The sequence below is a fragment of the Kogia breviceps genome, chromosome 5 (assembly GCF_026419965.1).
Source record: "Kogia breviceps isolate mKogBre1 chromosome 5, mKogBre1 haplotype 1, whole genome shotgun sequence".
Classification (NCBI taxonomy): domain Eukaryota; kingdom Metazoa; phylum Chordata; class Mammalia; order Artiodactyla; family Physeteridae; genus Kogia; species Kogia breviceps.
This window is the reverse complement of record NC_081314.1, coordinates 69,860,112-69,883,941: the sequence shown is the minus strand read 5'-3', so window position 1 is coordinate 69,883,941 and position 23,830 is coordinate 69,860,112. Positions and strand designations below refer to the sequence as shown.

At 45.5% G+C, this 23,830-nt stretch overlaps 1 protein-coding gene across 17 annotated transcripts in view; it reads right to left on the bottom strand.

Annotated features, from left to right (window-relative positions):
• Nucleotides 1–3,992: 3,992 nt before the first annotated feature.
• The window catches only part of ST6GAL1 (ST6 beta-galactoside alpha-2,6-sialyltransferase 1), a 155,717-nt gene continuing 135,879 nt past the window's right edge, over nt 3,993–23,830 (bottom strand). For 8 of the 17 annotated variants that reach the window (XM_067034194.1, XM_067034190.1, XM_067034189.1 and 5 more), the window contains 3 exons: nt 10,651–10,749; nt 9,258–9,432; nt 3,995–6,827 (listed from right to left, as the gene is read on the bottom strand). In XM_067034194.1, the coding sequence (XP_066890295.1) occupies nt 6,580–6,827; nt 9,258–9,432; nt 10,651–10,749 (522 nt within the window). In that variant the 3' untranslated portion in view covers nt 3,995–6,579. Of the gene's footprint in view, nt 6,828–9,257; nt 9,433–10,650; nt 10,750–23,830 lie in introns of all 17 variants that reach the window. The other 9 variants (XM_067034201.1, XM_067034202.1, XM_067034197.1 and 6 more) reach the window with 2 other exon arrangements.

Genomic DNA, 23,830 nt, shown 5'->3' with positions numbered 1-23,830 from the left:
TAGTGTATGCATGTTCATCCCAAGCTCCTGATTTATCCCTCCCCACCATGTTTCCCCTTTGGTAACCATAAGTTTGTTTTAGATATCTGCAAGTCTGTTTCAGTATAGTAAGTAAATGCATTTGTATCATTTTTTAAAATTAGATTGCACATATGAGAGATATCATATGATATTTGTCTTTCTCTGACTGATTTACTTCACTTAGTATGATAATCTCTAGGTCCATCCATGTTGCTGCAAATGGCATTATTTCATTCCTTTTTGTGGCTGAGTAATATTCCATTGTTTATATATACCACATCTTCTTTATCCATTCCTCTGTTGATGGACACTTAGGTTGCTTCCTTGTCTTGGCTATTGTAAAGAGTGCTTCAGTGAACATTGGGGTGGATGTATCTTTTTGGATTATGGTTTTCTCCAGATATATGCCCAGGAATGGGATTCCTGGATCATATGGTAGCTCTATTTTTAGTTTTTTAAGGAACCTCCTTACTGTTCTCCATCATGGTTGTACCACTTTACATTTCCACCAACAGTGTAGGAGGGTTCCCTTTTCTCCACACTCTCTCCAGCATTTATCGTTTGTGGACTTTTTGATGATGACCATTATGACCGGTGTGAGGTGATACCTCATTGTAGTTCTGATTTGCATTTCTCTGATAATTTGTGATGTTGAGCATCTTTTCATGTGCTTTTTGGCCATCTATATGTCTTGTTTGGAGAGATGTCTATTTAGATCTTCTGCCCATTTTTTGATTGGGTTTTTTTTGACATAGAGCTGCATGAGCTGTTTGTATATCTGGGAGATTAAGCCCTTGTTGGTCACTTCATTTGCAAATATTTTCTCGCATTCTGTGGGTTGTCTTTCATTTTGTTTATGGTTTCCTTTGCTGTGAAGAAGCTTTTAAGTTTAATTAGGTCCCATTTGTTTATTTTTGTTTTTATTTTCATTACTCTAGGAAGGTGGATCAAAAAAGATATTGCTGCAATTTGTGTCAAAGAGTGTTCTTCCTGTTTTCCTCTGAGAGTTTTATAGTGTCCAGTCTTACATTTAGGTCTCTAATCCACTTTGAGTTTATTTTTGTATATGGTGTTATTTTTGTATATGGTTAATTTCATTCTTTTACATGTAGCTGTCCAGTTTTCCCGGCACTACTTATTGAAGAGACTGTCTTTTCTCCATTGTGTATTCTTGCCTCCTTTATTGTAGATTAATTGACCATAGGTGTGTGGGTTTATTTCTGGGCTTTCTATCCTGTTCCATTGATCTGTATTTCTGTTTTTGTGCCAGTACCATACTGTTTTGACTACTGTAGCTTTGGGAACTGCTAGTAGGGATTATCTTTGGATGGAGATGGACTTTTTCCTCTTCATGATTTTGTGTTTTGACAGTAAATACGTGTAAATTTTATAATCAGGAAAAGCATCTTCCTTAAAGAAAAAAGGGGTAATCCTGCCTGTCCCTCAAGACTGTCACCCACTAAGACTCCCCAGATCCCAGCCAAAATGAATCTTTCTTCTATAACTTCATTATTGTGCTTTTACCTTGTATGATCATATTCCTTCATATTTGGCATTCACATAGTATTTTTCTTCTATGCAGTTATAAATTCTTGCTTAACAACAATAAACATACTTTCCAGGCTTAGCTTTTCAGAAAATGGCAGCTCTCTTCTCTCACTTGAACCTGATAATACTACACACAGACAGGGCAGGTGTAGTCTCCCAGGCTCTGATTTCTTGGAGGGCAGGTGCTGGGAGTCTTTGTCACTATCTCCCAATGCCAGCCACAGTGGGTGCTCACTGTGCACTTGCTGGACTGAATAGAATTCCTCTCCCCATTATAAACTTGTTTTCCAGTCAATCCTGAGAAGGACTGGATGGCAGCATAAATGCATTGGGTGATGGGATTTCATGGGTACAGGTGAGGCCTTTTCCTCTCTCCTGAAACTGATACCATTACCCAAGCCCATAGGATGAATTTTCTGGGTTAGGGTGTTCCTGCCCCAGTTAGAATGGAAAGTGTCCCTGGGGCCATAATGCACTCCCCATCACATCACAGAACATCCTCGAAGGCTGCCGTGAGAGTCACAGATGAAGTAGAAACCAAAGCCACACAGGGAGCTGGGAATAGGGTGGGGGTGGCAGTCCCTGAGTCCCAGTGCACCACTTCTCTGCCTCCTGCTTATGGCTGTGGAGCCGTTACTGGTGTGGGTAAAGCACACTTGCCAAGGTGTGAAGCGTTCTGCAAGAACAAAGAGCCTGGAGTTGGGCTTCAGTCAGTAAGGGGATCTATGGGTGGGGTGGGCTTGGAGGATGCAGGTATGAATCTCTCTCTCTGTTGGTCTTTCTCTTCGTGACTTGTGTCTTTCTGTGACTTGTGTCTTTCTTCTCCTTAAGCGGCTGGTGAGGAAAAGAGAAGCCAGGGTCTAATTTTTCCTCCTTCATCCCTAATATACACACTTTAAAATAACCAGCAGATAGCAAAGTAGGAATCAGGGGAAAGGCAGCCTGGGGAGGTTGCAGAAGTTCCCCCAAGACCCAAACGGAGAAGCCTTGTGCCACCCCAAGGCCCAGCTCACCAGTTGAAAGGACCTTATCGAGATTTAAGGCCACTGTAAATTTGGCAAGCACAAATCTCAATTTCCAGACTAATTGAAATCTATTTTTCTTTCACTCCTCTTTTGAGCTCCTATTCTCCTGAGATTCAGGCAGAAACCCAATCTCAGTCGAGATGGCATTACATCTGAGTTCCAGGGAACTTGCAACACTAAGGCATTAGGTGCAGGGGTCGGGGAGTAGTCTTCCATGTTATCTGACCTCTCAACACTACTCAGGGTTCCCTCATTCATGATCTCATCACTCAGCTGCTTCTTTGCCTCTTCAGGCATGGGAGCTCTTCAAGGCTGCCTAAGGTCCAATCTGCCTGGACTAGAGCCCCGTGAAAGCCTCGCTCTTCAAGGATTTGCTGGTCCTTCCTAGAGCTTTGGCTGGGGACACTGCACAGGGCCCTCTCTTCAGGTCCTGAGACAGCCTGGTTCCTCTCAGTGTCCTTTCCAGCCCCACTCCAGGGGCCTCTGTTGTAGGTAAGGAGTTAGAAGCAGGGGTGGGGAAATATTTGTTTGCTCGGGCTGCCAAAACAGAGCACCACAAACCGGGTGATTTCAGCAGTAGAAATTTTTCTCTCACAGTCCTGGAGATTGGGAGTCCGAGATCAAGGTGTCAGCAGGGTTGGTTCTTTCTGAGGGCTGTGAGGGAAAATCTTCCATGCCTCTCCTCTAGTTTCTGATGGTTCACTGGCAACCTTTGGCTTATAGAAGCATCACCCTGATTTTTGCCTTTATCTTCACATGGTATTCTCCTTGTGTGCACGTCTACCTCTAAATTTCCCCCTTTGTAAGCATACCAGTCATACTGGATTAGGGGCTCACCCAACTCCAGTATGACCTCATCTTAACCAATTGTCTATTTCCAAATAAGGTCACCTTCTGAGGTACTAGGGGTTAAGACTTCAACATATGAATTTTAGGAGGACACATTCAGCCCATAACAGGAGGCGGGCCATTAATGGGGAAGAGGAGTTATTTTTTTCTCCACTTATTCCTGCTCCTCCTCAGGATTTGTATGTAAACAATTTGGCGATTCCCTTGGGACATCGTTCCTTTAAAGGTTTTAGGCTTTTGAAACCAACCTTCTTTTCATTCTGCTTTCTGCCCTACTGCAGCCCTTCACCGAGGTGTTGGATGAACGACAGCTTCATCATTTGAATCCCATCAAGAGCAAAAGGAAGAAAATAAACCAGTCACTATCTCAAAGATGCTGTCCTGCCATGTAAGTAAGCCTTCCTTTTCCTGGAGTGTTGAAAAGAGAGGCTAAGAGGCCAGAGGAGCTTGTGGGGGAGGATTTGGGGGTTTGGAATTCCAGTTGTGTCCTCTTTGGAGACAAGAATTGACACTAAACAGTTGTTCCCTTAGCAAGTAAGAAAAGAGGGACAAGCTTTTTAGAAAACATTTATTTTAAAATTTTACATAATCTTTGGGTAATTCAGAATTAGCTTAGTCATGATTCAGAAGTTTCTGAGATTGATTTCTCAACTCTAAACCAATATCAATAGCTTACCTGATTGATGGAAGGATTTGAGGACCTCATGATATAGAATGAACAGATGGCTACTGAAGAAGACAGAACACCTTAGAGACAGTGGCTTTTCTACAGGACTCAGTCATAATTTTTAAATTACCTGTCACAAATATTAAATATCTTATCAGACTAATGATAACATCCACATCTTATTTGCATTCTACCAGTTTCCATGAAGAGAAAGCACGGAATGAAATTAATTTGATCCCTTAATAATAACAATTAAAAGCTAGCATCTACCCAGTGTAGTCTTAGTGTCCACACCAACATCTCCCTCTTGATGATGGAATGCCACCTTCCTCTGCACTCAGTGCTCATGATTCAAAGACTGTGAGGAATTCATGGGCCCAGAGACACGGAAAAGACTCATGTTACACAGCAGCCAGTGGCCCAAGTGCTCTGCCCATCCCCGAGCAGATCAGGCCTAAGCTGCAGGCAAGGAGGAGGGAGGGGCACGTTCTGCACCCTCCGCTCCCTTGGATGGTTTCCAGGGTGTTCTAAGCAGGGTAGGTGTCCCAATAGGACATTAACTTCCCTCAGGACAAGGCCCCCTCTCTGGCCTTCAAAGCAGGGTCCTGCCCAGATGTAAGCACAGAGCATGTCCTTAGTAAAGGAAGGGAGGAATCCAGCATGTACTGAGCACCTGCAATATGCCAGGTAACCCTCACATCACCTGTGAAGCAGGCTTATCACCCATTTTACAGATGTGGAAACAGAGGCTCAGAGAGGAGAATTTGCCCATGGTGGCATAGCGAGTAATAGGGGAATATCACTTTGAAAACCCAGGGCTTCTCACTCCAGAGCTCTTTCTACTGCCTGCTCAAGCCAATGGTTTGGCAGCGAATGAGGACTCCAGATCCAAAACAACTGGTCTGGAGCTCAAACATTCGAGGCCCTTGAGCACACAGGGCTAGCTTTGGGAGTCCAGAAGCCTGGTCCAGTCCAGTGTGGCTCCCCATCAGCGGAGGGGACTTTGCACAATGGTCCAGGGGGTGTGTAGACAGACCACAGTGGGTAGGCCTCTGCCTGGAGACTCGTGTTGCTCCCTTGCAGGGAGGGGTGGAGGGTACAGCAATCTGATACACCTGGTGAGAATCAGTCATGATCTCCAAGGTTCTGACCTCCGAAAGCCGCTTTAAGTCCTAGGAAACCACATTCCCAGTCCCTGAGAGACCTTTCACAAAAGGCCCATGAAGGTCAAAAAAAAATGGGTGAGGATATTTTAGAGTGGAAAATGCTTAAAAGTAATTTTGGAGGAGGAAGACTAAAGGGAAAAACAAGATTGCAGGAGGAGGTTTGGGGGTAGGCATCAAAGAGGAAGACTTGGATATGGTGTGCACACCCAGCTGGTAGGCTAGGCTCAGACCAGGCGAGCCTGGGGAAATCAGGTTTTTGGCATCTGGCTTGCCTGGCATCTGTCATGGGGCTGCACTTGCTGCCTCAGACATGAGGGAGGGGGCTTCCTCAAAAAATAACTTGAACCTGTAAATTCAGGCAGATCTTAGGGAATAAATATGGGTAATAAAGGCAGAAAGGAAAACACATCTCAGACGACTCAGACAGAATCTGCTTGACATGTTTTTCCTCTTCTAAAATCCACTCCACAGCCCGCAGCTCCATGAAGCCCTCTGTGACCCACTGACACAGGAAGTGTGCGGCCCCTCCTGGTGCAAAGATAGCAGCACAGCAAGGCCACCACCCTACAAGCCCACAGGGCACCGGGCACACTGAATCCATTCTGTCACTCGCACTGAGCTGTAAGCAACTTGAGGATGGAGACTGCACCTTTTTTTCCTGTACTCTCATCTCCTCACATATGGAGAGGGCTGTGGGTTCATCAAGACCCTTTGCTCACCACCACCAAGGACAAGGGCCGTCAAACCAGCCAGAGTGATAGGAACATTGCCTCTCCCAGGGCATGGACCTTAGGAGCAGCTTAGTTCTGGAGGAACTGACTGTGTTTCCTATGCCTTGTGACACTTACTTGCCCCTCAGAGGCGCCTTGTAATGGGCACAGTCATAATATGGGAGAGTTTGTTTAAAACATGAAATCAGTGCCTAGGTGTAGATTTCAAGTGTGACAGAGCACTGGTTTGCAAGAATAACATCATTCCAGTGGGGAAAGCAGCCCAGCTTTGGCAGCCCTGCTGGGAAAGGTGGATCTTTCATTTACCTGTGCAGGGGAGGGGCAGAGAGGACTCTGGCTGGAAGGAATCCTAGGCATGTGTACATGAGTGTGGCGGGAAGCTCTCGATTCACACACCCCCATGACAAAAGGGCAGGCTGGGCCTGGGTCCCTGCCCTTGGATTCCTGAAGGTTCTTGCTGCCTGGAGTGCAGGCAGTGATCATTCAGGAACAGCCTTCCTGGGCCCAGGGTGGCCAGGAGACAGGCTGTAAAATGCCTGAAGGAGAAGGGTGAGGGGGCCTGGCCAGGCAGCTTACGCTCCGCAGCGAATGCTCCGGAAGCCAGGCAGCGTGGCTTTTCCAAGCAGGTAAATGTCGTCATCCGTGCCCCGGTTGAGGTGCTTCACCATGTTCTTCTCAAAGAGGAGTGGGTGGTAGGCGCCCATCGTGCAGGCGCTGTCGAAGAACTTCTGGTAGTAGTAGCACACGTCAGTCTTGCGCTTGGATGGGAGAAACTCGTAAATATCCACCTGGTCACACAGTGTCATCATGATGATGATGCCTGGAGAAGCGAGCAGAGGTGAGTCCTGCCCGACAACCCACCCCAGCTCCCCAGAGAGCCCGGCAGCTTACGCCCCCAAATCTGGGGAGGTGTCTGTCTGGAGTTTCTGAGTGTGATTCCCAGTCTGAGTTGTTCTGGGAAGCCAGTCCAGCAGGTTGTTCCTCTGGGTGCAGGGCCCTATGCACCTTCGTAGGGTTCGTGCTGCCCTGCTCAGCACCCAGGTCAGGGCCTGGTGCACAGCAGGTCCTCCCTAAACGCTAATGGGTTGGAGGGCTCCATCATCAGTCAATGAACTGATCACTATCCATAAGCTATATGAAGAGAGAGGACAACGTGACTGAGGAGACAGAACCATTCCATGCAGATATTACTTTCTAGCATCTCTGTATCTTGGATCAGCCTCTGAGATGGTAATTTGGGAGGTGTTTCGGAGGCGTTTCTTATATCAGTACCTGAAGAAACAGCGTGGGGAGGGAAGGCTTCGTGCCTCAGGTGGGAGGAGGACAGCTGGCATGGGAGCATGCCATGGTCTGTACTGATGCGCTCTGCTCAGTCAGGCGGGAGACAGGAGCCGAGAGGGTGTGGCCAGGTTGTGCTCTCAGGGACGGGTGCAGACCCAGCAAGGGGCGGGAGACGCCTGCCACCACCCACGCGTGTCCCCACCTGGCTTGGTCATCTCCTGCCGGACACGTCCTGCTTGGAGCCTCAGGTTCTTCATCTGCCCCAAGGCGGTGATCTACCCACTCTTCCTACCACGTAGGCTGTCGTCGTTAGGATGCAATAATATCATGGCTCTAGACTGCTTTTGTCAACCATAAATATAGGGAATCTTTATGGTGAACAGTTCTCACTAACAGCAAAACTGTAAACTGCTAGCAGCAACTCTGTTCTAGAAGAATCAGACATGGGAAAAGCCCCACCTCTGCCCTCTGGCTGCCTCCTGGCTCAATGGGGGAGAAAAGACACCTCTGCAAATAACTGATGAAGGCACAGCAGAAGTGCTTCTAGAGATGATGGGAGGGAGCCCTCTATGAGAGAAGAGGGCTCTGGTACGCCTCCCGGAGCACCGGTTTGGGGCCTGGCAGGGGCTCTGGCCATGAGGGGTGGGCAAGGGGGAAAGCCTGGTGGTGGCGGGAATAGCACAGGCAAAGGTAGGCAGTAGGGCAATGAGAAAGCGTCCCAGGAAGCTCTCCATCTACTTCTGCTCAAAAGGGGTCCAGGGAGAGCCCCCTAATGCACCCATCCAAAAGTGGAAGAGAGAGGTATGAAGACGATGGGATGCCGAAAGCGCCTCCATCTCTTTCTGTCAGGAAGTGCCTCTGACAGTAAACATTTGTTCGTTTGCTCAAGGAACATTTAGCTCAGGGGTATCCTGCGCCAGACCCAAAAGGATGAGGCAAATGCAGTGCCTGCCCTGAGGGACTTTGCAGTCCAGTAGGGAAGGTGGGCAGGCCGGGGACTGTGCGGGGGGTGAGGGGCGGGGAGATGTAGGCAGCCCTGGAGGCTGGTGGAAAGCGCCCGTGGTCCAGCTGAACTCAAAGTGAAAGGGAGGGAAGGGCAGACGGGCCATCAGGGTGGAGAGGTGTAGAGTAGGTCCAAGAAGAAAGTCTGTAGCCAGCATGCAGGGCCCCCAGCACTCTGACCCCAGCCCACTCCCCATGTCGGCACTCACAGCTCCATTCGTGGCCCCCAGACCCGGCTAAGCCTCACCACTCAGGCTTCTCTCAGGGCCACGACTAGGGTGGTCACTAGGGTGAACAGATTTTTGAAATTCTGAATAAAATATTATTGACTCTTCCTTTTTTCACAGATTCTAATATGGCTCAGGACAATGACATTATTATTGATCCTGTCTTTATCTAAAATTTTGATATTTTGTCTATCATAAAATTTTGCATTAATTGTGATTTTTTAAAAAAGATAACTGTATTAAGATATCATTTGTTTCTGAATTTCTTGGTACCTCCTTAAACCGTACACCTGAAGCAAGTGCTCTGCTGGCCTCATCTGAGTCTCAGCCCCGCTCCTCCCGTTTTCTTGCCTCCTCTTGTCTGTGCTTCCCATTTCTCCATCTCCACCTGCCAAATCCTCCCCTCTCCCAGGCCTGGGCCAAGTTTTCGAAGTTCTCAGACTATCCCTCTAGAAGGGGTCCTCTCTCCTATGGCAACGGGCTGGTCACTCTTTCCTGGCACAAATTGAATGTTGCCGCAGACACATGACTGAACTCTCCCACTGGACAGCCTGAAATTAAGGAGGTGGAGTCTTATTGATCTCTGTGTCTTAGCTGGAATTTGCCTCAGTGTACAAACACAGCAAAAACCTAGCAACTGTTTGGTGAACAAACAAACGAATGAACAAATGAGACCCCAGTAGAAGGCTAATCTATTCTAGAATCAAGCACAGGAGGTCTCTCCCCAGACATGGACTCACCGAGCATCCCAGAAGACGGGGGGTTTGGCTGAATCTGCTCGGGGGAGATTTCTTGAATGACGTCCCACAGCTCCCAAGGCATCTGGGGCTTGAGGATGTAAAAGGGCTGATCAGGATGCAGATTACGATAACTCTTGAAGTTATCAAAGAAACTGTAGTCGGGATTCTTGTACCACTGAAAAAGAAGGAAGAGTTCTTCTCAAGGAGAGCAACGTGCCAATGCCACTGCTGCCCCCAGCGGGTCATCCTCGTCCGAGGACTTGAGGGGAGGTGGGGAAGGACCAAGGCAGACTCCTGAGGCACAGCCCCTTCATCAAAACAGATTCCAGACTTCAAGCTCTCACTAGACAGCGGGGGACCCGGCACACAGCCTCTGCTTACCAAGCTTTGAGCTTGTTGACCCTGGAACGGCTTCAGAATTCAGGATCATAGAATCTGGGAAGGATATCAGAGCTGAGAGGGCCTCTTGGCCCTATCTAACCCCACCTCTCTTTTTTAAAGGGATGAAAACTGGGGCACAGCTTGCCACATCTGTGGATTCACAGTCCTTGACCTGACCCAGGCAAATTTCAGTTCTAGGTGAGATCAGTACAAAACTGGAAACTGAGGTAGTGAGAGGATGGTGCCAGGGATCACGAGAGCCCATCAGCTATTGGTGTGTCCAGCGTAAGAATTAAGTGTCCCAAGAACAGTGCTCTCTGTCCCTCCTCCCTAAAGCCATTCTCCTGTGGCCACTGCAGCCCATATCAGGGAGAGGCCAACTGACATGTGTAACAGTGAGAGGGCCATTCTGGAGAAGCTAGACTCCAGCAGGACTGAGACTCTTTCTCCTTCCCCGGAAAAGCTGATGTTGCAGATCTGGGCCCTCTGCTTAGCAAATCAAGTCCCAGGGCAGGTGACCCCCCCGCGACACGCACACATATTCTGTTTTCCTCCTCTGTAAAATGGGAATAACCGTGCTTCTATCTATCTACTTCTTTATGTAGCTATGCGAGTGAAATGAGAAGCATCCGGAAATTGGAAGTGTGGGACCAGTGTGGTACTATTACATATAGAAGTGATAGTAACCACTGCCTATTCCTGCTGGTGCCCGTCAGGAATAATTGTATTACATGAACACAATCCACCCCAGATGGTGGGAAATCCAGCCACTGTTACACCTGATACAGACCATAATTGGGAGACAAATACATGGCAATACAGGGTGGGCATGGACAGCACTGGTATAGGACAGGAATCCTGAACCGCTAGTCCAGAAGTGGGGTACCCTAAAATGGAAAAAGCCAGCCCTCAGTGTGGTCCAGGTCAGCCGTGACTTTAAAACCCAGGACCTCGGGGAAATCTATAGACAAACAGGTGATTCAATTCCAATTTCCCATGGACACCCACTTACCTTTGGGATATCTGAATGGTAAACAGACGGGTCCCATACAATTAGGATTCCTTCATTGTACAAACCGTCTTTGAGGAAGCGCCCTTCTGTGGTGACCAACTGCAGAAAGAAACAGACAAGCTGTCACCTGGACATTTACATGTGAATGTTGGCTTGTAGTAATACCTGACACATCATAAGTGCCACCTGAGGCCCCAGAGCCCCATGAAGCTTCTGAGTTTTGGTGCAGCACTTAACTTGAGTAAGAAGAAGGCAAAGATGCCAGCCAGAACTGTGTGGACCTGAAAGGACATTTTGTCATAATTCATCAGCCATAGAGCAGAAAGGGTTCCACTCAGACTTTTGAGGTTGTTGGAGCCAAGGGTACAGTGAAAATGGCTCTGGGTTTAGTCCCCTGCAGTCATACCTTATATGGGGGTCAGGTTTAAAGTCAGAATCTCATATAACCAAAATGATCTCTGAAAAGCCCTTCAGTCACCTATAAAGTCCAGCACGTAGTAATTACAAAGCATGATGGAGACGGACACAGGACATCTCAGAATCTAATATGGGCCAGCTGGACCAGCTGGACCAGATGCCAGTATCTGTGGTTGAGCATCAAATGAAGTAGTCGGCTCGTGTGGAGGGACCATGGCATATGCAAAAACATACGCTTAAACGTGAGAATCTCACCAGGCTGTGGCAATGCCCACGTGCACCCCGCTGGGGAACCAGCCACTGCTCCTCTCCTCCCTACACTCCCAGGCTCCCCTGCTCTCAGGCTGGCCTGGGCAAAATGTGACTGTGATCAGACTCCATGGGACGGATCAGTTTTGCAAAATCCATTAACAGCCTTTTAAAAAAGTATTTACTGTATATCCTTTGACTCAGTAATTTTACATTTTGGCACTTATCCTAAGAGAAGCCAAATTTGGGAAAAAATTATGAACAGAAATGTTAATTAAAGTACTTATCAACATATGAAAAGTGTGGCAGCAGAAGGTGAAAACTACTAGACTTATTACAGAAAGACCTGGCTCTGTTCTTGGCTTTGCCACTCGTCTGATCACCGTGAACAAGTCAGACAGTTGCGCTAGGCCTAGTGCAGGTAACACTGCCCCGCTCTCTCAAACAGGAGGTGTCTTGCGGATCAAATGCGGCACAGGAGTGAGTGAGAGAGAGAGACAAGGGGCCCCGAAGGCCTAGCAATGAAGGAAGCTGTGGCCCTCTTAAGGGACAAACTTGTTTCGTGTGATCTGCTGTCACCTCCCACCTTAAAAAGCAGGTGGGAGATGATGTTGCTCAGGTGTAAAATGAACAAATGGCAGAAATCAAAACAAGAATTGACTGGAATTGAAAGCAAGAATCACAACAATAATCCCTCCCCAGGAATTCCCTGGCGGTCCAGTGGTTAGGACTAGGTGCACTCACTGTCTGGGGGCCCAGGTTCAATCCCTGGTTGGGGAACTAAGATCCCCGCAAGCTGCACAGCATGGCTCCCCTCCAAAAAAAGACCCTCCCCACCTCGATCACTCACCATCACGGAGGAGGCTGAGACCTAATCAATGTCCCTGCAGTATCTGAAGAATGACTATGGGAAGATGGGTGGTCTGTACAACCAAGAATGGCAATTTGCCAAGAGCCTCTAAGGTCATTCAGCTACCCCGTCCCCACACCTTCCCCCAGATGTAGGAAGGTCCTGGGAGCCTGAAGAATATAATCTCATTTCCTCAGTGTATCTTTGAAACAAGAACTATTGGTGGTGGGCCCACCCTGGCCAGAGATTGTGCAGTTGTACTGGGTGCTAAGGAGCCCCCAGGCAGTCACAGGGTGCCAGAGTGAGGATGGGCATGAGGTAAGTGAATGTTAAGGGACAAATAAGACTAGGCCAATTCAAGGGAGTGAGGATGGAGAGGGAAGAGGACCTGGACAGAAGAAACGACATGTGCAAATCCCCAGATGTGAGAATACATGGAAGAGACTGCTAGGTGTCACCCCAAACCCATCCTCTCTTTCCTCCTTGGTAACAGATACCTCAACACATGGCTACCTAAAATAAAGACTACCTGAAATAAAAATTTCCCAGCCTCTCTTACAGCTAAGTATGGCCATGTGACAAAATGTTGGCCAAAGGTGTGTAAGCAAGTGTGACTTCCAGGAACTGTTCTTAGAGGCAGGGTTATGCCCTTCCTTGTTCATTCCTCCTTCCTGCTGGCAAAAAGTGGATGTGATGGCTGGAGCTTGAGCAGCCATCTTGGACCATGAAGTGGAAGTCACGTGTTAGAACGGCAGATGCACAAGGGAGTAGAAGCTTGAGTTCCTGACTCTCTGGAACACCATACCAACTCTAGACTTCTATTACATGAAAAATACATTTTTTATCTTGTTAAGCTAGTGTTGAGAGGCGGGCAGAGTATTCCTGTCACTTGCAGCCAAACCTAATTCTAATTAGTAGAGTGAATAGCTTTTTTGGGAATTGCAGTTTGTCCAGTGGCTTAGATACAAAAGGAGAGCCAGACGGCGTCAGAGAAGTATAGGCAGGGGCCACACCAGGGAGCTTAGGGTTTCCTCAGTAGATTACAGGACCAGTGAAGGCTTGTAAGTGAGAAGAATCCAAACAGACCAGTGTTCTGGACTAGAGTTTTTACAGAAAAGGAGATCAGATAGAAGCTTCTGCTATAGCCTAAGTAAAAAATGATGGGGAAATGAAGAAAAAGAGTTACAACTGTCAGCTGTAGGCTTGCAGACTAACTGGTTGTTGAAAGTGAAGAAAAAAGGGGTCAAGGTGACTCCTGGACCTCAGGCCATTTCCTAAAATGAGAACATGGAAAGAAGAGCAGCTGGTATGTGCCTTTGGGAGTGGAGTGGGGATTTGAAGTTCAAGGATGAGGCAACTGACCTAGAGTCCCACAGGTGAGAGGCCATAGGAACTAGGAGGGGCCCCACACCTTCCAACATTAAGCACTGTCCTCTTTCTGTGGAGAACACGGTAACTCACAGCACAGGAACTCAGTGCTATAGTCCAAAGGCAGAGTGCACACCCTGGCAGACAGGGCTTTGCAAGGTAGACATGTTTGAGCAGGTGACAGGGAGTCCCCCTGGTGGGACACCCTCACACTATTTTATACATGACTTTCAAGACTGAACTCTACAATTTCATTCCCTGTCCCATCCCACTCCATCCCCCACTCAAAAAAAAAAAAAAATCTGCCGGTATATTGTAAGTCTAAGCCTTAAGCTATGCTTCTTTCTGTGTAGAGGACCTGACACCAGGTGATTTATCCCTACTCATCAGTTGATTTATCCCTACTCACTTACCTTCTCTGGGCCCCAGGTGCCTTATTTATAGGACATGACCATCCTGTAAGTCCCTGCCTGGGTGACCAGCCATGTCTGGACAACATCTCAGTCTGTCATTTGTCCAACTGCAGCACAAGTGACTTAAAAATAAAGCTCTTCTCACCCACATGCACAGTCTGACCTGAGTTCAGGGATTCTCCAGGGCCTCATGATGAAGAAAGCAAGTCATTGCCAGAGCAACGGAGCCCCCAAGCAGCACATGCCAGGAAAAGACTACACTTGGGAGATGGACTGTTGCTGTTTAGCAACCTGTTTAAAGTAAACTTTCCAGTCATAAAGTAAGAAAGTCATTGCAGAAAGTTAGAAAATACAGGAATCGCGCACACGCGCGTGCACACACACACACACACCTATCTACATACATATAGAAGAAAATAATCATGCATAACTTCATTCTTCAGATATTCCCACTGTGAATATGTGAGTCTTTTTTCTTACCAGATCTTTCTTCCCCTCTGTTATGAACTGAATTATGTCCCCCCGGAAATTCATATGTTGAAGCCCTAACCCCCAGTGTAACTATATTGGAGATAGGGCCTTTGGGGAGGTAATTAAGGTTAAACAAGGTCATAAGGATGGGGCCCTAATCTAATAAAACTGATGTCCTTATAAGGAAGAGACAGCAGAGATCTCTCCCCCCCCCCCCGCAACCCACATGCACATGTGATGGCATAGAGAGAAGGTGGCCGTCCATACGCCAGGAAGAGCCCTTGTCAGAAACCAACCTTGATGACACCTTGATCTAGTACTTCTGGCCTCCAGAACTGAGAAAACAAATCTCTATGTTTCAGCCACCCCATCTGTGGCATTTTGTCATGGCAGGCCTAGGAAACTAATACACCGTGTGTGTGTGTGTGTGTGTGTGTGTGTGTGTGTGTGTGTGTGTGTGTGTGTGTGTGTGTGTGTGTGTAGATATTGATATATCTTAACTATAGAGTTAAGACTTAGTGGTTTTGTTAAACTCAGACAACAGTCCAGTTTGATGTCTTCTCACTTACCCCTCACAATATTTCCAAGCCCCAAACAGGGCTTGAAAAGGAAGCTCTGAGAGGTTATGAAACTGGCCCAAGATCACACAGCTAGGAAGGGATGGAGCTGGGTTGCAAGTCAAGGTATGTCTGACCTCCCACTGTACTAGGCAATCTTTCAAAAATGTTAAGGGACGATAAAATAAAGTTTGTGTTCTGGCTGCCAGATTTGCAAATTTGCCATAGCTGCAAAGCTAGCTAGTGCTCTAGGAAGACAAAGAGGTCTTCAAGGTCTTCCGTAGACCTGAAAAATGATATGAAGGCTCTGGGCCTTAAGGGAAGGCCTGACCATTGTAAACTGGATCTGGACAGGGAAGTGCTAAACAAAAAGGCACCACAAATTGAAACCCACCACAAACCCCAAATCAGAGGGGCCCATAATTCTACCTGGAATCACAGGAAAGGTCATCCAAAGAACCTAATATATTAGAGGAAGTAAATGTTCGAAAGTACTTAAATGTTCAAGCAAAGGAGATTGAAAGAATAAGCTGTGAAACTCGCCCACAAAGGAGTACTATGCAGCTGCAACAAAGAATGAGGAAGATTTCTATGAACTGATACGGAGTAGTTTCCAGAAGGTACTGGGAAAAAGCAGAGTGTAAAAGAGCATATATAGTCCACTACATTTTTGTTAAGTAGTAAGGTGAATTAAAACACATATATATGTATATATATATTTGTCTTTACAAATAGAAACATAGAAGTATAAATCACACAACAGTAGTCAGTTACCTACAAAGGGTGGTGGTGAAACAGGGTGGAAGGAATTCAGGAGTGAGTAACACTTTTCCGAGTATACCTTTTTGGATAGTTTTGAATTTTGGAAGCATGTTAATATTCTGTGTATTTTTTTTTAAGTAAGGAAAAGAAAAACCTAGAATTGGAACAAAATGAATACAGTTGAATTTCAAATGCATTCATAATCGAAGTGAAGAGAAACAGAAGGGCTAATCGAGGTAACTCAGGGTTACCTCATTATTTGGCCATACACTCTCAGTCTTGGGCGGGACATGAAAGAGAACTGCAAACAAATCCTAAGCTTTTTTTTTTTTTGCGGTACGCGGGCCTCTCACTGTTGTGGCCTCTCCCGTTGTGGAGCACAGGCTCCGGACGCGCAGGCTCAGCGGCCATGGCTCACGGGCCCAGCCGCTCCGCGGCATATGGGATCCTCCCGGACCGGGGCACGAACCCGTGTCCCCTGCATCGGCAGGCGGACTCTCAACCACTGCGTCACCAGGGAAGCCCCAAATCCTAAGCTTTGATAGGTTTGTTTTATGTAGAGATATGCAAAATAATTTTCAAATTAATTTAGATGTACTGTAGATATGAGCAAATAAATCAGTGTGATGTTGTTAGAAGGGGGATTCTCACTTTGAAAGAAGGGGGCGTTACAAATTCACAATGGGGAAGGCAAGGAATACCTTCATGTGGAAAGACTGAGGCATCAGTTTGAGTCTGTCATTTCTAAAATAGGTATCTTTGCATGTATATACATGTGTCTATGCAGATATGTATACATACACACAGGTATGCATATATGTAAATGAATGAATACACATGTATGTGTATTGTGTGTGTACATGCATATATTTCCTCTACCTGCTGAAAGGGCCAAGAAGCAAAGACAACCTCGTTAGGCATGAACATATCTAGTACCCAGATCTTGGTCTCTAATACCATTTTTCACTTAAAGGAACCAGGGCTCCTTGGGAAAAACTGGCATATCCCAGAACGAGGGTAGGATAGTATGGGGAAATAAAACTTCCCAGGATCTCTCAGCACTCCTGCAAAAAGCCCCAGACTCCTGAGACTCTTTATAAACAATGAGAATAAAATTGATAGCTATTTGTCTAGTTAATTGCTCTTCTCTGACTCAAAACATAATAAAACTTCGCTTATCTCCCCCAAGAAGCTAAATAGTTATAGCTCAGACTATATCTCTAGGTTAATACAAAGATATTCTAAGAGACCAGGAAGACCGGAGCAGGAGGAAAGAGCCCAGGAACTTAGGGACAGCTCTAAGTAAGTTTATTTATATTCCAAAGGGCTGGAGTAAGAAGGGGACTCTTTTTCAGCTACCTCCTGCCTTTTATAAGCAAGGGACAAAAAATAACTTACTTTTTGTCCCTTGCTTATAGGGTACCTGGTTAATCATGGAGGATAACTGGCCTGGCTCTTATTGCACTGCACTAGGAATAAGAACGTAAGCAGAGACTAATGCACTTCTTACTTACTCTAAGGTATTTAAATAAGAAATCTGTCTCCGATCCAGAACACTTTGTGTGTGCATTCAGGGTAAAATTAATAAAGATGAAATATTAAAAACCCAACAGATAGGTTACAAAATGAACTGGAACATCTTGTTATGCCAGAAAGTATAGAAGTATTTTAAAAAATAATGAGGGCATGCATGTCACAGGGAAACAAGAGCCAGCTTGAAGGAACTCCCACTAGCCAGATCTGGGACAAGTTGAACACCTAAGTGGTTCAGAACAGTAATGAATTAGAAACCATTGAAAATATAGGAATCTCTGAGTTCTTACCAATAACAAATACAAAAAGAAAAGAAAGAAGGAAGAAAGGGAGGGAGGAGAGGGAGGGAGGGAGGAAGGAAATAAATGGAGGAGGAGAAGGGAGGCTTCTTGCTTATAATAAAATCCTGAGTGCCAGCTGGATGACATGGAGAAGGGAGAGCTGAAGTTAAAAGACCGATCATGAGGGGAGCGAGAAGATGGCAGAAGAGTAAGACGCGGGGATCACCTTCCTCCTCACAGCTACATCAGAAATACATCTACACGTGGAACTTCTCCTATAGAACACCCACCGAACTCTGGCAGAAGACCTCAGAGCTCCCCAAAGGCAAGAAACTCCCCACGTACCTGGGTAGGGCAAAAGAAAAAAGAATAAACAAAGACAAAAGAATAGGGACCGGACCTGCACCAGTGGGAGAGAGCCGTGAAGGAGGAAAGGTTCCCACACACTAGGAGCCCCTTTGCGGGCGGAGACTGTGGGTGGCGGAGGGGGAAGCTTCGGAGCCGCGGAAGAGAGCGCACCAACAGGGTACGGACGGCAAAGCGGAGAGATTCCCGCAGAGGATCGGTGCCGACCGTCACTCACCACCCCGAGAGGCTTGTCTGCTCACCCGCTGGGGCGGGCGGGTCTGGGAACTGAGCCTCGGGCGGATCCCAGGGAAAGGTCTGGAGTTGGCAGAGTGAAAACAGCCTGAAGGGGTTAGTGCACCACGGCTGGCCGGGAGGGAGTCCAGTTGAAGTCTGGAGCTGCCTAAGAGGCAAGAGACCTTTTCTTCCCTCTTTGCCTCCTGGTGCGCGAGGAGAGGGGATTAAGCGCGCTGCTTAAAGGAGCTCCAGAAACGGGCTCGAGCCGCGGCTGTCAGCACGGACAACAGAGACGGGTGTGGGACGCTGGGGTTGCTACTGCCGCCACCAAGAGGCCTGTGTGAGAGCACAGGTCACTCTCCACACCGCCCCTTCCGGGAGCCCGTGCAGCCCGCCACTGCCGGGGTCCCGGGATCCAGGGACTGCTTCCCCGGGAAAACGCACGGTGCGCCTCGGGCCGGTGCAGCATCACGCCGGCCTCTGACGTCGCAGGCTCGCCCCGCATCCGTGCCCCTCCCTCCCCCTGGCCTGAGTGAGCCAGAGACCACAAATCAGCTGCTCCTTTAACCCCGTCCTGTCTGAGCGAAGGGCAGACGCCCTCGGACGACCTACGTGCAGAGGCGGGGCCAAGTCCAAAGCCGAACCCCTGGAGCTGTGCGAACAAAGAGAGGGGGAGGTCTCTCCCAGCAGCCTCAGAAGCAGCGGATTAAGGCTCCACAGTCAACTTGAAGTGCCCTGCATCTGTGGAAAACCTGAATAGACAGCGAAATATCTGAAGTTGAGGAGGCAGACTTTGGGAGCAAGATATACTATTATTTTCCCCTTTTTTCTTTTTGTGAGTGTGTATGTGGGTGCTGCTGTGTGAGATTTTGTCTGTATAGCTTTGTTTTCACCATTTGTCCTCGGGTTAGACCGACCCGGTTTTTTTTTTTCTTTAATAGAAATTTTTCTTCTTAATAATTATTTTTTATTTTAATAACTACATTTTATCCTACTTTATTTTGTCTTCTCCCTTTCTTTCTTCCTTTCTTCCCTCCTTTCTTTCCTACTTCCCTCCTTCCTTCCTTCCTTCCTCCCTTCCTCCCTCCCTTCCTTTCTTCCTTCCTTCCTTTCTTCCTTCCTCCCTTCCTTTCTTCCTCCCTTCCTCCTTCCTTCCTTCCTTTCGTTCCTTTCTATTTTGTTCTCCCTTTTATTTTGAGCCGTGTGGATTAAAGGCTCTTGGCACTCCAGCCAGGTGTCAAGGCTGTGTCTCTGAGGTGGGAGAACCAACCTCAGGACACTGGTCCACACGAGACCTCCCAGCTCCACGTAATATCAAACAGCGAAAATCTCCCAGAGATCTCCATCTCAACACCAAGACCCAGCTTCACCCAAGGACCAGCAACGAACAGTGCTGGACACCCTATCCCCAACAAAGAGCAAGACAGGTCTACAGCCCCATCCATTAGCAGAGAGGCTGCCTAAAATCATAATAGGGCTACGAACATCCCCAAACACACCACCAGACATGGACCTGCCCACCAGAAAGACAAGATCCAGGCTCATCCACCAGAACAGAGGCACTAGTCCCCCCAACCAGGAAACCTGCTCAACCCACTGAACCAACCTCAGCCACTGGGGACAGCCACCAAAAACAGAGGGAACTACGAACCTGCAGCCTGCAAAAAGGAGAACCCAAACACAGTAAAATAAGCAAAATGAGAAGACAGAAAAACACACAGCAGATGAAGGAGCAAGATAAAAACACACCAGACCTAACAAATGAAGAGGTAATAGCCAGTCTACCTGAAAAAGAATTCAGAATAATGATAGTAAAGATGATTCAAAACCTTGGAAATAGAATAGACAAAGTGCAAGAAACAGTTAACAAGGACCTAGAAGAAATAAAAAGGAAGCAAGTAATGATGAGCAACACAATAAATGAAATGAAAAATACTCTAGATGGGATCAATAACAGAATAACTGAGGCAGAAGGACGGATAAGTGACCTGGAAGATAAAAGAGTGGAAATAACTACTGCAGAGCAGAAGAAAGAAAAAAGAATGAAAAGAACTGAGGACAGTCTCAGAGACCTCTGGGACAACATTAAACGCACCAACATTCGAATTATAGGGGTCCCAGAAGAAGAAGAGAAAAAGAAAGGGAGTGAGAAAATATTTGAAGAGATTATAGTTGAAAACTTCCCTAATATAGGAAAGGAAATAGTCAATCAAGTCCAGGAAGCACAGAGAGTCCCATACAGGATAAACCCAAGGAGAAACACGCCGAGACACATAATAATCAAACTGTCAAAAATTAAATACAAAGAAAACATATTAAAAGCAGCAAGGGAAAAACAACAACACACAAGGGAATCCCCATAAGGTTAACATCTGATCTTTCAGCAGAAACTCTACAAGCCAGAAGGGAGTGGCAGGACATATTTAAAGTGATGAAGGAAAAAAACCTACAACCAAGATTACTCTACCCAGCAAGGATCTCATTCAGATTTGATGGAGAAATTAAAACCTTTACAGACAAGCAAAAGCTGAGAGAGTTCAGCACCAACAAACCAGCTTTACAACAAATGTTAAAGGAACTTCTCTAAGCAAGAAACACAAGAGAAGGAAAAGACCTACAAGAACAACCCAAAACAATTAAGTAAATGGTAATAGGAACATACATATCAATAATTTCCTTAAATGTAAATGGATTAAATGCTCCCACCAAAAGACACAGACTGGCTGAATGGATACAAAAACAGGACCCATATATATGCTGTCTACAAGAGACCCATTTCAGACCTAGGGACACTTACAGACTGAAAGTGAGGGGATGGAAAAAGACATTCCATGCATAAGGGAAATCAGAAGAAAGCTGGAGTAGCAATTCTCACATCAGACAAAATCAACTTTAAAATAAAAACTATTACAAGCGACAAAGAAGGACACTACATAATGATCAAGGGATCGATCCATGAAGATGATATAACAATTGTAAATATTTATGCACCCAACATAGGAGCACCTCAATACATAAGGCAGATACTAACAGCCATAAAAGGGGAAATCGACAGTAACACAATCATAGTAGGGGACTTTAACACCCCACTGTCACCAATGGACAGATCATCCAAAATGAAAATAAATAAGGAAACACAAGCTTTAAATGATACATTGCAAAAGATGGATTTACTTGATATTTATAGGACATTCCACCCAAAAACAACAGAATACACATTTTTCTCAAGTGCTCATGGAACATTCTCCAGGATAGATCATATCTTGGGTCACAAATCTAGCCTTGGCAAATTTAAGAAAATTGAAATCGTATCAAGTATCTTTTCCAACCACAATACTATGAGACTAGATATCAATTACAGGAAAAGATCTGTAAAAAATACAAACACATGGAGGCTAAACAACACACTACTTAATAACCAAGTGATCACTGAAAAAATCAAAGAGGAAATCAAAAATTACCTAGAAACAAATGACAATGGAGATACGACACAAAACCTATGGAATGCAGCAAAAGCAGTTCTAAGAGGGAAGTTTATAGCAATACAATCATACCTTAAGAAACAGGAAACATCTCGAATAAACAACCTAACTTTGCACCTAAAGCAATTAGAGAAGGAAGAACAAAAAAACCCCAAATTTAACAGAAGGAAAGAAATCATAAAGACCAGATCAGAAATAAATGAAAAAGAAATGAAGGAAACAATAGCAAAGATCAATAAAACTAAAAGCTGGTTCTTTGAGAAGATAAATAAAATTGATAAACCATTAGCCAGACTCATCAAGAAAAAAAGGGAGAAGACTCAAATCAGTAGAATTAGAAATGAAAAAGGAGAAGTAACAATTGACACTGAAGAAATACAAAACATTATGAGAGATTACTACAAGCAACTATTTGCCAATAAAATGGACAACCTGGAAGAAATGGACAAATCCTTAGAAATGCGCAAGCTGCCGAGACTGAACCAGGAAGGAACAGAAAATATGAACACACCAATCACAAGCACTGAAATTGAAACTGTGATTAAAAATCTTCCAACAAGCAAAAGCCCAGGACCAGATGGCTTCACAGGCGAATTCTGTCAAATATTTAGAGAAGAGCTAACACCTATCCTTCTCAAACTCTTCCAAAATATAGCAGAGGGAGGAACACTCCCAAACTCATTCTATGAGGCCAACATCACCCTGATACCAAAACCAGACAAAGCCGTCACAAAGAAAGAAAACTACAGGCCAATATCACTGATGAACATAGATGCAAAAATCCTCAACAAAATACTAGCAAACAGAATCCAACAGCACATTAAAAGGATCCTACAACATGATCAAGTGGAGTTTATTCCAGGAATGCAAGGATTCTTCAACATATGCAAATCAATCCACGTGATACACCATATCAACAAACTGAAGGAGAAAAACCATATGATCATCTCAGTAGATGCAGAGAAAGCTTTTGACAAAATTCAACACCCATTTATGATAAAAACCCTGCAGAAAGTAGGCATAGAGGGAACTTTCCTCAACATAATAAAGGCAATATATGACAAACCCACAGCCAGCATTGTTCTCAATGGTGAAAAACTGAAACCATTTCCACTAAGATCAGGAACAAGACAAGGTTGCCCACTCTCACCACTCTTATTCAACCTAGTCTTGGAAGTTCTAGCCACAGCAATCAGAGAAAATAAAGAAATAAAAGGAATCCAAATAGGAAAAGAAGTAAAGGTGTCACTGTTTGCAGATGACGTGATACTATACATAGAGAATACTAACGATGCTACCAGAAAACTACTAGAACTAATCAATGAATTTGGTAAAGTAGCCGGATACAAAAGTAATGCACAGAAATCTCCGACATTCTTATACACTAATGATGAAAAATCTGAGGGTGAAATTAAGAAAACACTCCCATTTACCATTGCAACAAAAAGAATAAAATATCTAGGAATAAACCTACCTAAGGAGACAAAAGACTTGTATGCAGAAAACTATAAGACACTGATGAAAGAAATTAAAGATGATACAAATAGATGGAGAGATATACCATGTTCTTGGATTTGAAGAATCAACATTGTGAAAATGACTCTATTACCTGAAGCAATCTACAGATTCAATGCAATCCCCATCAAATTACCACTGGCATTTTTTACAGAACTAGATAAAAAATTTCACAATTTGTATGGAAACACAAAAGACCCCGAATAGCCAAAGCAATCTTGAGAACGAAAAATGGAGCTGGAGGAATCAGGCTCCCTGACTTCAGATTATACTACAAGGCCACAGTAATCAAGACAGTATGGTACTGGCACAAAAACAGAAATATAGATCAATGGAACAGGATAGAAAGCCCAGAGATAAACCCACACACATATGGTCACCTTATCTTTGATAAAGGAGGGAAGGATATACAGTGGAGAAAAGACAGCCTCTTCAATAAGTGGTGCTGGGAAAACTGGACAGCTACCTGTAAAAGTATGAAATTAGAACACTCCCTAACACCACACACAAAAATAAACTCAAAATGGGTTAAAGACCTAAATGTAAGGCCAGACACTATCAAACTCTTAGAGGAAAACATAGGCAGAACACTCTATGACATCAATCACAGCAAGATCCTTTTTGACCCATCTCCTAGAGAAATGGAAATAAAAACAAAAATAAACAAATGGGATCTAATGAAACTTAAAAGCTTTTGCAC